The following is a 14,872-nucleotide window of genomic DNA, read 5'->3' as shown; positions in this document are numbered from 1 at the left end:
TACCATTAATAACCACAGGATGGAGCCCAAGAACGGAATTCACAACAGTACCCCCCCCCCCTTGAGGAGGGGTCACCGAACCCTCACCAGAGCCCCCAGGCCGATCGGGACGAGCCAAATGAAAAGCACGTACCAAATCGGCAGCATGGACATCGGAGGCAAAAACCCAAGAATTATCCTCCTGGCCATAACCTTTCCACTTGACCAGATACTGAAGTTTCCGCCTCGAAAGACGAGAATCCAAAATCTTCTCCACCACATATTCCGACTCCCCCTCAACCAACACCGGAGCAGGAGGGTCAACGGAGGGGACCATGGGCACCGCATACCTCCGCAACAAAGATCTATGGAACACATTATGAATGGAAAAAGAAGCTGGAAGGGCCAAACCAAAAGACACCGGATTGATAATTTCCGAAATCCTATAAGGACCAATAAAACGAGGCTTGAACTTAGGGGAAGAGACCTTCATAGGAACATTACGAGAAGACAACCAGACCAAATCCCCAACCCGAAGCCGGGGACCAACACACCGATGGCGGTTAGCAAAACGTTGAGCCTTTTCCTGAGACAATGTTAAATTGTCCACCACATGAGTCCAAATCCGCTGCAACCTGTCCACCACAGAATCTACCCCAGGACAGTCTGAAGGCTCAACCTGCCCTGAAGTAAAACGAGGATGAAAACCGAAGTTACAAAAAAAGGCGAAACCAAGGTAGCCGAACTAGCCCGATTATTAAGGGCAAACTCGGCCAACGGCAAAAAGGTAACCCACTAGCATGAGAACAGCAGGGCTTAGCCCGGGCACAGGTCCCACAGGACTGCACGAAGGAACGCACATCCCGTGACAAAGAAGGCCACCAAAAGGACCTGGCAACCAAATCTCTGGTGCCAAAGATCCCAGGATGACCAGCCAATACAGAACAATGAATCTCAGAAATCACCTTACTAGTCCATCTATCAGGAACAAACAATTTCCCTACAGGACAGCGGTCGGGTCTATCAGCCTGAAACTCCTGAAGCACCCGCCGCAAATCAGGGGAGATAGCAGAAAGAATCACCCCCTCCCTGAGAATACCAGCCGGCTCAAGGACTCCCGGAGAATCAGGCAAAAAACTCCTAGACAGGGCATCAGCCTTCACATTCTTAGATCCCGGAAGATACGAGACCACAAAATCAAAACGGGAGAAAAACAAAGACCACCGAGCCTGTCTAGGATTCAACCGCTTGGCAGACTCTAGGTAAATCAGATTCTTATGATCGGTCAAGACCACAACACGATGCTTAGCTCCCTCAAGCCAATGTCGCCACTCCTCAAATGCCCACTTCATAGCCAACAACTCCCGATTGCCAACATCATAATTACGCTCAGCAGGCGAAAACTTTCTGGAGAAGAAAGCACACGGTTTCAACACAGAGCCATCAGAACTTCTCTGAGACAGAACAGCTCCTGCCCCAATCTCAGAAGCGTCAACCTCAACCTGAAAAGGGAGAGAAACATCTGGCTGACGCAACACAGGGGCAGAAGTAAAACGACGCTTAAGCTCCTAAAAGGCCTCCACAGCCGTAGAGGACCAATTCACCACATCAGCACCTTTCTTGGTCAAATCGGTCAGAGGTTTAACCACAGTAGAAAAATTAGCAATGAAGCGGCGATAAAAATTAGCAAAGCCCAAAAATTTCTGGAGGCTTTTCACAGATGTGGGTTGAGTCCAATCATAAATAGCCTGGACCTTAACAGGGTCCATTTCAATAGCCGAGGGAGAAAAAATGAACCCCAGAAAATAAACCTTCTGAACTCCAAAAAGGCACTTAGACCCCTTCACAAACAGTGCATTAGCACGAAGAATCTGAAATACCATCCTGACCTGCTTCACATGAGACTCCCAATCATCGGAAAAAAACAAAATATCATCCAAATATACAATCATGAATTTATCCAGATACTCCCGGAAAATATCATGCATAAAGGACTGAAACACAGATGGAGCATTAGAGAGCCCGAAAGGCATCACAAGATATTCAAAATGGCCTTCGGGCGTATTAAATGCTGTTTTCCATTCATCACCCTGTTTGATGCGGACAAGATTATACGCCCCTCGAAGGTCAATCTTGGTAAACCAGCTAGCCCCTTTAATCCGAGCAAACAAATCAGAGAGCGAAGGCAAAGGGTACTGGAATTTGACAGTGATCTTATTGAGAAGGCGATAATCTATACAGGGCCTCAAGGAGCCATCCTTCTTGGCAACAAAAAAAAACCCCGCTCCCAACGGTGACGAAGACGGGCGAATATGCCCCTTCTCCAAGGACTCCTTTACATAACTCCGCATAGCGGCATGCTCTGGCACAGACAGATTGAAAAGTCGGCCCTTAGGGAACTTACAGCCAGGAATCAAATTAATAGCGCAATCACAGTCCCTATGAGGAGGCAGGGGACTGGATTTGGGCTCCTCAAATATATCCTGGAAATCCGACAAAAACTCAGGAACTTCAGAAGAAGGGGACGAGGAAATTGACATCAGAGGAATGTCACTATGTATCTCCTGACAACCCCAACTAGTCACAGACATAGATTTCCAATCCAGCACTGGATTATGTACCTGTAACCATGGAAACCCCAGCACAACCACATCATGCAAATTATGCAACACCAAAAAGCGAATATTTTCCTGATGTGCTGGAGCCATATTCATGGTTAACTGTGTCCAGTACTTAGGTTTATTCTTGGCCAATGGCGTAGCATCAATCCCCCTCAAGGGAATAGGGCTCTGCAAGGGCTCCAAGGAAAAACCACAGCGCTTGGCAAATTCTAGGTCCATTAAGTTCAGGGCAGTGCCAGAATCCACAAATGCCATTACAGAAAAGGACGACAATGAGCAAATCAGGGTAATAGACAGGAGAAATTTAGGCTGTACAGTACTGATGGTAACCGACCTAGCAACCCTCTTAGTACGCTCGGGCAGTCAGAGATAGCATGAGTAGCGTCACCACAGTAAAAACACAGCCCATTCTGACGTCTGAACTCCTGCCGTTCTGCTCTCGTCAAAATCCTATCACATTCCATAGGCTCAGAACTCTGCCCAGAGGACACCGCCATATGGTGCACCAACTTACGCTCACGTAGGTGTCGATAAATCTGAATGGCCAGAGACATTGATTCGTTCAAACCAGCAGGCGTGAGGAACCCCACCATAACATCTTTAAGGGTTTCAGAAAGACCCTTTCTGAAAATAGCTGCCAGGGCATCCTCTTTCCATTTTGTAAGCACAGACCACTTTCTAAATTTCTGACAATATATTTCTACTGCTTCCTGACCCTGACCAAGAGCCAGCAAGATTTTTTCTGCCTGATCCACAGAATTAGGTTCGTCATAAAGCAGTCCAAGCGCTTGAAAAAATGAATCTACATTGAGCAATGCAGGATTCCCTGGCTCAAGCGAGAATGCCCAGTCCTGCGGGTCTCCGCGCAGCAGAGAAATAACAATCTTCACCTACTGAATGGGGTGACCAGAGGAACGGGGTCTCAGAGCAAAAAACAATCTGCAATTATTTTTAAAGTTCAAAAACTTAGATCTATCCCCAGAAAACAAATCAGGGATAGGAATTCTAGGCTCAGAAAAGGGAGTTTGAATAACATAATCTTGGATACTCTGTACCCTTGCAGCGAGATGATCAACACGCGCAGACAGACCCTGAACCTCCATATCAGCACCAAGCTCCTGAACCATCCAAAGATCAAGGGGGAAAAAAAGGACAAAACAGGCAACAAGGAAAAAAAAACAATGACTCAGAACTTTCTTTTCCCTCTTTTGAGATGCATTTAACACATTGTGGGCCAGCTGTACTGTTATGACCTGGTGGTTACGGAGTAGCACTGAGATGACCTGGTGGGTAAAACCAATCACGGACAAGCTCCGAGGAGGTGGCAGCTCCACCGACAACAATCACAGTTATGACCTGGTGATTACGGAGCAGCACAGAAATGACCTGGTGGGTAAAATGTACAAGCTCTGAGGAGGTGGTAGCTTTACTGACCGCAATCCCTACTCCTAACACCAACACTAGAAATAGCCGTGGGGCGTTCCTATCTCTGCCTAGACGCCTCGACACAGCCTAAGAACTAACTACCCCTGAAGATGGAAACGGAAAACTATCTCGCCTCAGAGAAACCCCCAAAAGGAAAGATAGCCCCCTACAAATATTAACGGTGAGTGGAGAGGGAAATGACAAACTCAGAAATGAAAATAGATTTCAGCAAAGGAGGCCAACACTATCTAAATAGACAGAGATAGAAAAGGATACTGTGCGGTCAGTATAAAAACTAAAATCCACGCAGAGTTTACAAAAATATCCTCCACACCGACTCACGGTGTGGAGGGGCAAATCTGCACCCCAGAGCTTCCAACTAGCCTGAATATTTCATGACAAGCTGGACAAAAGAGACATAACTTAAACCTGAACAGAAGGTCAAAAGCAGGGATACACCCAAGAACTAGCAGAACTTATCTTAAGCTGAAATGGACTGGCCAACAGAGTACTTCCAGGAGAGGACTGAATCCAACAGGAAAACATTGACAGCTGGCATCGACTACAGACTAGAGCCCAGTTAAATAACAAGGCCAGGGAACCGATTAGTGAAGGCAGCTGCTAAGTACCACTCGAAACCACCAGAGGGAGCCCAAGAGCAGAACTCCCAAAAATACCATTAATAACCACAGGATGGAGCCCAAGAACGGAATTCACAACAATCATCGTATTCAGAAGAAATTGCGTAACAAAATATGGGGTCCATTTTCTCCTATTATCCATTGCGAAAATGTCAAATTTGGGGTTAAAACAACATTTTAGAGGACAAAAAATAATCTTCATACCCACATTTTAAAAAGTTCTGTGAAGCACATATATGTTCAAAATGCTCAACACAAGCCTAGATGATTTCCTTGATGGGTCTAGTTTCCAAAATGGGGTCACTTGTGGGGGTTTCTGACGTTTTGGTACATCAGGAGCCCTGCAATCTGTTCCCGCCAAAGTTACTTTCCAAATACCAAATGTCTCTTCTTCCCTTCCGAGCCCTGTCGTGTGTCCAAACAGAAGTTTTCAAATACATGTAGGGTATCATAGTGCTCAGAAATGGGTAACAAACTGTCCTCCACTTTTTCGTGTTATGTCTTGCAAAAGTGAAAAATTTGGGGCTAAAGCAACATCTTCGTGAAAAAAAAAAATTGAAATTTTTCAATATGACAACCTAATGTTATCAAATGCCCACCAGCACCGGCCTGTCTGTGTACCAGCCATGCTTGCCAGTACCTGCCTGCCTGTATATCATCTGTACCCACCAGCACCAGTTTGTGTGCCAGTCTGGCTTGACAGTACCTGCCTACCTGTGAATCAGCTGTGCCAGTCAGTATTACCTGCTGCACCTGCCATGCCTACTTGTACACCAGCCGTACCAGCCTGCAGCTGCCGTGCTCTTCTGTATATCAGCCGTACCTGCCTGCACTTGCCATGCTCTTCTGTATCCCTGCCAGCACCTGTCGTTACAGCTTTCTGTCTCTTTGGCGGTCAGCTGCCGTGCATCCAAGGTCTGTCCCGGAGTAACATCTGGCATCCATCCTGAGCCAAATCTAACCCCACCATCAGGGTCTCTAGCAAAGACCCGGGTGTTTGCTTAGCCATGCCCCTCCGAACTCTCCTCGGTCAACGGCACAGTGGGTCCAAGGTCCGCGTGCACATAACTGTTGTGAATTCCGTTCTCGAACTCCCTCCTGTGGTCATGAATGGTACTTCGGTGAGTTCTGTCTGTGGACTCCCTCTGGTGGCTGTAAGTGGAGCTGCTGGCTCTTGAAGTTACTTCCTCAGCTGCCCTCGTTTAGGGCTAGGCTGGCTTCTCTATTTAACTCCACTCAGATTGTTACTTGATGCCAGCTGTCAATGTCTCAGTACTGGTTCAGATCTCTCTTGGATCTCTCTGATGACCTGTCTACTCCAGCAGAAGCTAAGTCCCTGCTAGTTCATTTGTTGTTCATTGTGTACTGAATATATTTCTTAGTACTTGCTAATTTCTAGTCCAGCGTGCTATCATGATATTGCCTTGCTAGCTGGAAGCTCTGGGGGGCAGAGTGGCACCTCCGCACCGTGAGTCGGTGCGGGGGTCTTTTTGCACACTCTGCGTGGTTTTTTGTAGTTTTTTTGTGCTGACCGCAAAGATCCCTTTTCTATCTTCTGACTATTTAGTAAGACTGGCCTCCTTTGCTGAAATCTGTTTCATTCCTGTGTTTGTGACTTTCCTCTTAATTCACAGTCAATATTTGTGGGGGGCTGCCTTTTCCTTTGGGGAATTTCTCTGAGGCAAGGTAAGGCTTTATTTCCTATCTTTAGGGGTAGTTAGCTCTTAGGCTGTGAAGAGGTGTCTAGGCAGAGTTAGGTACGCTCCACGGCTATTTCTAGTGTGTGTGATAGGATTAGGGTTTGCAGTCAGCAGAGCTCCCACTTCCCAGAGCTTGTCCTGTTTTACAGTTTGACCATCAGGTCATTCCGGGTGCTCCTAACCACCAGGTCCATAACAGTACAGCTGGCCCACAAAGTGTTAATGCATCTCAATAGAGGGATAAGAGAAGTTCTGAGACCATTTTTTTTCTCTGCAGTGTGTTTTGTCTTTCTTTTCCCCTTAAGCTCTAGGTGGTTCAGGACTCAGGTGTAGATATGGACATTCAGGACCTGTCCTCTTGTGTGGATCAACTCGCTGCAAGGGTGCAAAGCATTCAAGATTTTGTAGTTCAGAATCCGATGTTAGAGCCTAGAATTCCAATTCCTGATTTGTTTTCTGGGGATAGATCTAAGTTTCTGAATTTCAAAAATAATTGTAGACTGTTTCTTGCTTTGAAACCCCGCTCCTCTGGTGACCCCATTCAGCAAGTAAAAATCATTATTTCTTTGTTATGTGGCGACCCTCAAGATTGGGCATTCTCCCTTGCGCCAGGAGATCCTGCATTGCTTAATGTAGATGCGTTTTTTCTGGCGCTGGGATAGCTTTATGACGAACCTAATTCTGTGGATCAGGCAGAGAAAATCTTGCTGGCTTTGTGTCAGGGTCAGGATGAAGCGGAGGTATATTGCCAGAAGTTTAGAAAGTGGTCTGTGCTTACTCAATGGAATGAGTGTGCCCTGGCAGCAATTTTCAGAAAGGGTCTTTCTGAAGCCCTTAAGGATGTTATGGTGGGGTTCCCCACACCTGCTGGTCTGAATGAATCAATGTCCCTGGCCATTCAGATCGACCGGCGCTTGCGTGAGCAAAGTTGTGCACCATTTGGCGGTGTCCTCTGAGCAGAGGCCTGAGCCTATGCAATGTGATAGGACTTTGACCAGAGCTGAACGACAGGAAAACAGACGTCAGAAAGGGCTGTGTTTTTACTGTGGTGACTCCACTCATGCTATCTCTGATTGTCCTAAGCGCACTAAGCGGTTCGCTAGGTCTGTCACCATTGGTACTGTACAGCCTAAATTTCTTTTGTCCGTTACTTTGATTTGCTCTTTGTCGTCCTACTCTGTTATGGCATTTGTGGATTCAGGCGCTGCCCTGAATTTGATGGACTTGGAGTTTGCCAGGCGCTGTGGTTTTTTCTTGGAGCCCTTGCAGTATCCTATCCCATTAAGGGGAATTGATGCTACGCCTTTGGCCAAGAATAAGCCTCAGTACTGGACTCAGTTGACCATGTGCATGGCTCCTGCACATCAGGAAGATATTCGCTTTTTGGTGTTGCATAATTTGCATGATGTGGTCGTGTTGGGTTTACCATGGCTACAGGTCCATAATCCAGTATTGGATTGGAAATCAATGTCTGTGTCCAGTTGGGGTTGTCAAGGGGTACATGGTGATGTTCCATTGTTATCAATTTCTTCTTCCACTCCTTCTGAAGTCCCTGAGTTTTTGTCGGATTACCGGGATGTATTTGGTGAGCCCAAGTCCAGTGCCCTACCTCCTCATAGGGATTGTGATTGTGCTATTAATTTGATTCCTGGTAGTAAGTTTCCTAAGGGCCGACTTCAATTTATCTGTGCCAGAACACGCCGCTATGCGGAGTTATATAAAAGAATCCTTGGAGAAAGGGCATATTCGGCCCGTCGTCGTCACCCTTGGGAGCAGGGTTCTTTTTTGTGGCCAAGAAGGATGGTTCTCTGAGACCTTGTATAGATTACCGCCTTCTCAATAAAATCACGGTTAAATTTCAGTACCCTTTGCCTCTGCTGTCTGATTTGTTTGCTCGGATTAAGGGGGCTAGTTGGTTCACCAAGATAGATCTTCGAGGGGCGTATAATCTTGTGCGTATTAAACAGGGCAATGAATGGAAAACAGCATTTAATACACCCGAGGGCCATTTTGAGTACCTGGTGATGCCATTCGGGCTTTGTAATGCTCCATCTGTGTTTCAGTCCTTTATCAATGACATCTTCCGGAAGTATCTGGATAGGTTCATGATTGTATATTTGGATGATATTTTGGTCTTTTCGGATGACTGGGAGTCTCATGTGAAGCAGGTCAGAATGGTGTTCCAGGTCCTTCGTGCTAATTCCTTGTTTGTGAAGGGGTCTAAATGTCTCTTCGGAGTTCAGAAGGTTTCCTTTTTGGGCTTCATTTTTTCCCCTTCTACTATCGAGATGGATCCTGTTAAAGTTCAGGCCAATTATGATTGGACTCAGCCTACATCTGTGAAGAGCCTTCAGAAATTCCTGGGCTTTGCTAATTTTTACCGTCGCTTCATCGCTAATTTTTCTAGTGTTGTTAAACCGTTGACTGATTTGACCAAGAAAGGTGCGGATGTGGTGAATTGGTCCTCTGCGGCCGTTGAGGCTTTTCAGGAGTTGAAACGTCGTTTCTCTTCGGCCCCTGTGTTGTGTCAGCCAGATGTTTCGCTCCCTTTTCAGGTTGAGGTTGATGCTTCTGAGATTGGAGCAGGGGCTGTTTTGTCTCAAAGAAGTTCTGATGGCTCTGTGATGAAGCCATGTGCTTTCTTTTCTAGAAAGTTTTCGCCTGCCGAGCGTAATTATGATGTTGGCAATCGGGAGTTGTTGGCTATGAAGTGGGTATTCGAGGAGTGGCGACATTGGCTTGAAGGAGCCAAGCATCGCGTGGTGGTCTTAACGGATCACAAGAATCTGACTTATCTCGAGTCTGCCAAGCGGTTGAGTCCTAGACAGGCTCGATGGTCGCTGTTTTTCTCCCGTTTCGATTTTGTGGTTTCATACCTTCCGGGTTCTAAGAATGTGAAGGCTGATGCCCTTTCAAGGAGTTTTGTGCCTGATTCTCCTGGAGTTCCTGAGCCGGTTGATATTCTCAAAGAGGGGGTAATTCTGTCTGCCATCTCCCCTGATTTGTGGCGGGTGCTGCAGGAGTTTCAGGCTGATAGACCTGACCGTTGTCCTGCGGAGAAACTGTTTGTCCCTGATAGATGGACTAGTAGAGTTATCTCTGAGGTTCATTGTTCGGTGTTGGCCGGTCATCCTGGGATTTTTGGTACCAGAGATTTGGTGGCTAGATCCTTTTGGTGGCCTTCCTTGTCACGGGATGTGCGTTCTTTTGTGCAGTCCTGTGGGACTTGTGCTCGGGCCAAGCCCTGCTGTTCTCGTGCCAGTGGGTTACTTTTGCCATTGCCGGTCCCGAAAAGGCCCTGGACGCATGTTTTCATGGATTTTATTTCAGATCTCCCTGTCTCTCAAAGGATGTCGGTCATCTGGGTGGTTTGCGATCGCTTCTCTAAGATGGTCCATTTGGTACCCTTGCCTAAATTACCTTCCTCCTTTGATTTGGTTCCATTGTTTTTCCAGCATGTGGTTCGTTTGCATGGCATTCCGGAGAACATTGTGTCGGACAGAGGTTCCCAGTTTGTTTCAAGGTTTTGGCGGTCCTTTTGCGCTAAGATGGGCATTGATTTGTCTTTTTCTTCGGCTTTCCATCCTCAGACAATGGCCAAACCGAACGAACCAATCAGACTTTGGAAACCTATCTAAGATGCTTTGTTTCTGCTGATCAGGATGATTGGGTAACCTTCTTGCCATTGGCTGAGTTCGCCCTTAATAATCGGGCCAGTTCGGCGACTTTGGTTTCACCTTTTTTTTTGTAATTCTGGTTTTCATCCTCGTTTTTCTTCAGGGCAGGTTGAGCCTTCGGACTGTCCTGGTGTAGATTCTGTGGTGGACAGGTTGCAACAAATTTGGACTCATGTAGTGGACAATTTGACATTGTCCCAGGAGAAGGCTCAAGGTTTTGCTAACCGCCGTCGCTGTGTTGGTCCCCGACTTCGTGTTGGGGATTTGGTTTGGTTGTCATCTCGTTATGTTCCTATGAAGGTTTCTTCTCCCAAGTTTAAGCCTCGTTTCATTGGTCCTTATAAGATTTCTGAAATCCTCAATCCTGTGTCGTTTCGTTTGGCCCTTCCAGCTTCTTTTGCAATCCATAATGTGTTCCATAGGTCGTTGTTGCGGAGATATGTGGCGCCTATGGTTCCCTCCGTTGACCCTCCTGCTCCGGTGTTGGTCGAGGGGGAATTGGAGTATGTGTTGGAGACGATTTTGGATTCTCGTATTTCGAGACGGAAACTTCAGTACCTGGTCAAATGGAAGGGGCTATGGTCAGGAGGATAATTCCTGGGTTGTTGCCTCCGATGTCCATGCTGCCGATTTAGTTTGTGCCTTTCATTTGGCTCGTCCTGATCGGCCTGGGGGCTCTGGTGAGGGTTCGGTGACCCCTCCTCAAGGGGGGGTACTGTTGTGAATTCCGTTCTCGAACTCCCTCCTGTGGTCATGAATGGCTCTTCGGTGAGTTCTGACTGTGGACTCCCGCTGGTGGCTGTAAGTGGAGCTGCTGGCTCTTGAAGTTACTTCCTCAGCTGCCCTCGTTTAGGGCTAGGCTGGCTTCTCTATTTAACTCCACTCAGATCGTTACTTGATGCCAGCTGTCAATGTCTCAGTACTGGTTCAGATCTCTCTTGGATCTCTCTGATGACCTGTCTACTCCAGCAGAAGCTAAGTCCCTGCTAGTTCATTTGTTGTTCATTGTGTACTGAATATATTTCTTAGTACTTGCTAATTTCTAGTCCAGCGTGCTATCATGATATTGCCTTGCTAGCTGGAAGCTCTGGGGGGCAGAGTGGCACCTCCGCACCGTGAGTCGGTGCGGGGGGTCTTTTTGCACACTCTGCGTGGTTTTTTGTAGTTTTTTTGTGCTGACCGCAAAGATCCCTTTTCTATCTTCTGACTATTTAGTAAGACTGGCCTCCTTTGCTGAAACCTGTTTCATTCCTGTGTTTGTGACTTTCCTCTTAACTCACAGTCAATATTTGTGGGGGGCTGCCTTTTCCTTTGGGGAATTTCTCTGAGGCAAGGTAAGGCTTTATTTCCTATCTTTAGGGGTAGTTAGCTCTTAGGCTGTGAAGAGGCGTCTAGGCAGAGTTAGGTACGCTCCACGGCTATTTCTAGTGTGTGATAGGATTAGGGTTTGCGGTCAGCAGAGCTCCCACTTCCCAGAGCTTGTCCTGTTTTACAGTTTGACCATCAGGTCATTCCGGGTGCTCCTAACCACCAGGTCCATAACACATAACACCCTTCTTGGTTCACTCCTCTCCATGTGTTTTCTATTTTTCTGTTTTGAATGCCCTATCACATTCTGGGTTGGGTTTTATATATTCACCCTTCACTCCACTTGTTGCTGTCTATACCTCTAGGTGGACTTGGGTTTAGGAGTTCCAGCCCTTCAGCTAAGGGGTTTATTTTGCTTGGTAAACACCATTGAATTTCTGCATTGAGTTTGTTTGTTTTCCTTCCCCGTTCCTCTTCATTTCACCTCTTTAGGTTTCTTGGAGGTTATACTTTTTCAGCTTACTTTCGGCTCTCCTTAGCTTTCCTTCTCCACCCTATATGAACGAGTTTAATTATCTCACCCTGGGTATTCGGATCTCCCTGCACCTCTTGTTGGCAGTGTGTTGTGGCCTCCCCTCTGGTTCCTCAGGAGGTAGAAGAAACCCCTCGATGACCTTTCAAGGAGCCAGGTCTGAGGTGGTGTTTTTGAGTCTAGGGTCTAGGGTCTTTTTAGTCTGTACAGGGACCAGTTGGGTGTGGGTGCAGCATCTTCCTGTAGTAGTTCTTCCCATTTTCTGTTACCCGTGAGTGTGTGTTACGTTCATGATAGTGAGCACAAAAGTATACATACCAAAATGCTCTGGCCCGAAAATAATCCAGCTATGCCAAATGGAAACGAATGCTGTTCATCTGGCGCCTGAGCATATATAGAGCCTATCGGTGGTGCAGCTTTTACTCCTGGAGGTTTTTGTATAAAAAGTCCATGACCCTCAAATGGGGCTGATGTTGATTCCTGTAATTTGTTATTGAAAGCGATAGACAACGTGATTTCTATAATTTAGACAAGCTGAGCATGTATTATATAATAGAATAATACCTGTGATTAATTATTCTCAAAACTGCAATAATTTGCCATGAAACTGAATGTCTGCAGAGTTTAGAGACTGATAAATATGACCTATCCCTAAAAATTTGTTTAGAAATTTTTTTTAGGTATACTGTCTTTTCAAAACATTTCTTGTCATCTTTGCGGCAAAATGTGGTTTTGGGAAAAACAGACGCAAATAATGCAATTTGACAACATCGTGTAAATGAAACCTTAAAGGGATTTTCCACTTTCAGAAAACTGAGGCACAAACAATACATCTTGGAATAATAATAAGTTCCACAATTGGATGTATTTAAAAAAATATATATTCCTGTGCTGAGATAATCTTATAAATGTGCACCTGGTGTGTACTGTGTAAAGGCTGTGTCTGACAGTACAGGGACGTGGTCTGATCATACCACATCTCCTGGGCAGGGGAGGAAGCATACTCTTTTGCTTCCTCCCCTGCCCAGGAGATGTGGTATGATCAGGCCATGTTTCTGCACGGTCAGAACCGGCCATCACTCAGTAAACCGCAGGGACACATAAGATTATCTCAGCACAGGAACATCCAATTGTGGAAATTATTATTATTCCAAGATCTATTGATTAAAATCAACTTTCGTTAGTGGGAAAGCCCCTTTTAATAAGCACTAAAAGAATTGCACACTGTGTGGTATGCAATTTTTTTTAAATAATGGGAGCCTATAAAAGAGGCATTCCTTTGTATACAGTGACATTACAGGTGTATGCCTGGAGTATTTCTCGACATATACCCTACTTTTAATGTGGCCTTATGCAGTGATTCACCCCAGGTACAGCTAAACATTTGCCATACAATGTAGCAAAAATATTAAGTAAAGTGAACACAAAAATATACATACCGGCAACGTCTGGCTTGTGGATTTTGCACTTGTCTTCTGTGCTAAACCATTTTCACTTATTGGTTCTTCTTCAAATAATGCACCTATTGGGGCTCTTTGGGGGGACCTCAGTTCTAACAGCATTTGCTAAAACAATTAAATTAAATGATTATTTCTGTAATCCAGGCAAGCTGGGCATATGCTTTACTAAAGAATAATAACTGTGATTTATAACTATTTGCATGACAAATACATTTTGTCTCAAAACTTAAAAGAGGTTAAGACAAAAGGACTTAAAGGGAACGTTTCGTGTCCAGAAACACCATCTACCTGCATATATTAGAGTTAATCTGTGGGTAAATGTCACTTAAATCCTGTGTTGTCAGCTTACTGTAAGAAAATGAATGCGGCAGGGAGAAAATGAAGTTAGATTCTCCCTGCAGCCGCTTGCTTTCAGTCATTTGGGGGGGGTGCAGGGAGAGGTTACAGTCACTGCTCACTATATAGTAAATGTGGCCGTAATCACTCACCCGCACATTGATTGACAGCTTTCTCTGCACACACACGCTCTACACACATGCTGCAGAGCACACTGTCAGTCAATGTCCTGGGGAGTGTTTAGAACAGCGCTCAATAGTATAGTGAGAGGTGAATGTAACAGCTCCCTGCACTGCACCGATGACTGGAAGCAAGCAGCTGCAGGGAGGATATAACTTCATTTTCTCCCTCTAGCTGCTGCTCCAAAAAGCTGTTACACAGACTTAAATGCTATTTACCTGCAGATTATACCTATATCTTCAGATAAATTGCATTTCTGGATGTGACAGGTTCCCTTTATTTGGTTGGGGCTGAACTGTAATATTAGAGACATTTCATGCACAGATGTAGTGCTGCTTCTGAAAGAGAGAAAAAAAATCCCCCAAACGCACACATACAGAGACACATACAGGCAGAGACCCACAGACATAGACACACAGATAAGAGACGCACAGATAAGAGACACACAGATAAGAGACACACACATACAGACAGACACACACAGATAAGAGACACACACATACAGACAGACACACACAGATAAGAGACACACACATACAGACAGACACACAGATAAGAGACATACAGATAAGAGACACACAGATAAGAGACATACAGATAAGAGACATACAGATAAGAGACATACAGACACACATACAGAGACACACACAGGCAGAGACCCACAGACTGAGACACACAGATAAGAGACACACTGATAAGAGACACACACATACACATAGAAACACATGGAGAGAAACACATAGACACACATATACAGAGACACACAGATAAGAGACACACACACACATACAGATAGAAACACACGGAGAGAGACACACAGACTGAGGCACACAGATAATAGACACACAGATAAGAGACACACAGACACACATACAGATACACACAAACTGAGACACACAGCCAGAAACACACAGACACACGAACATAAACACAAACAGAGACATACAGACACACGGACAGAGACAGAGACACACAGACACATACACAGACTGAGACACACAGACAAGAGACAT

At 45.6% G+C, this 14,872-nt stretch overlaps 1 protein-coding gene across 11 annotated transcripts in view; it reads right to left on the bottom strand.

Moving 5' to 3' along the window:
- PARP4 (poly(ADP-ribose) polymerase family member 4) overlaps positions 1 to 14,872 on the bottom strand; it is a 318,181-nt gene that overhangs the window by 114,273 nt on the left and 189,036 nt on the right. For 8 of the 11 annotated variants that reach the window (XM_077298347.1, XM_077298349.1, XM_077298352.1 and 5 more), the window contains 2 exons: positions 13,323 to 13,448; positions 12,202 to 12,363 (listed from right to left, as the gene is read on the bottom strand). In XM_077298347.1, coding sequence (XP_077154462.1) covers positions 12,202 to 12,363; positions 13,323 to 13,448 — 288 coding nt within the window. The remainder of the gene's footprint in view (positions 1 to 12,201; positions 12,364 to 13,322; positions 13,449 to 14,872) is intronic. The other 3 variants (XM_077298354.1, XM_077298357.1, XM_077298358.1) reach the window with 1 other exon arrangement.

This window comes from Ranitomeya variabilis, chromosome 3 (assembly GCF_051348905.1).
Source record: "Ranitomeya variabilis isolate aRanVar5 chromosome 3, aRanVar5.hap1, whole genome shotgun sequence".
Lineage (NCBI taxonomy): Eukaryota > Metazoa > Chordata > Amphibia > Anura > Dendrobatidae > Ranitomeya > Ranitomeya variabilis.
The sequence above is the reverse complement of the archived record's forward strand: the minus strand, read 5'-3'. Positions and strand labels throughout refer to the sequence as shown.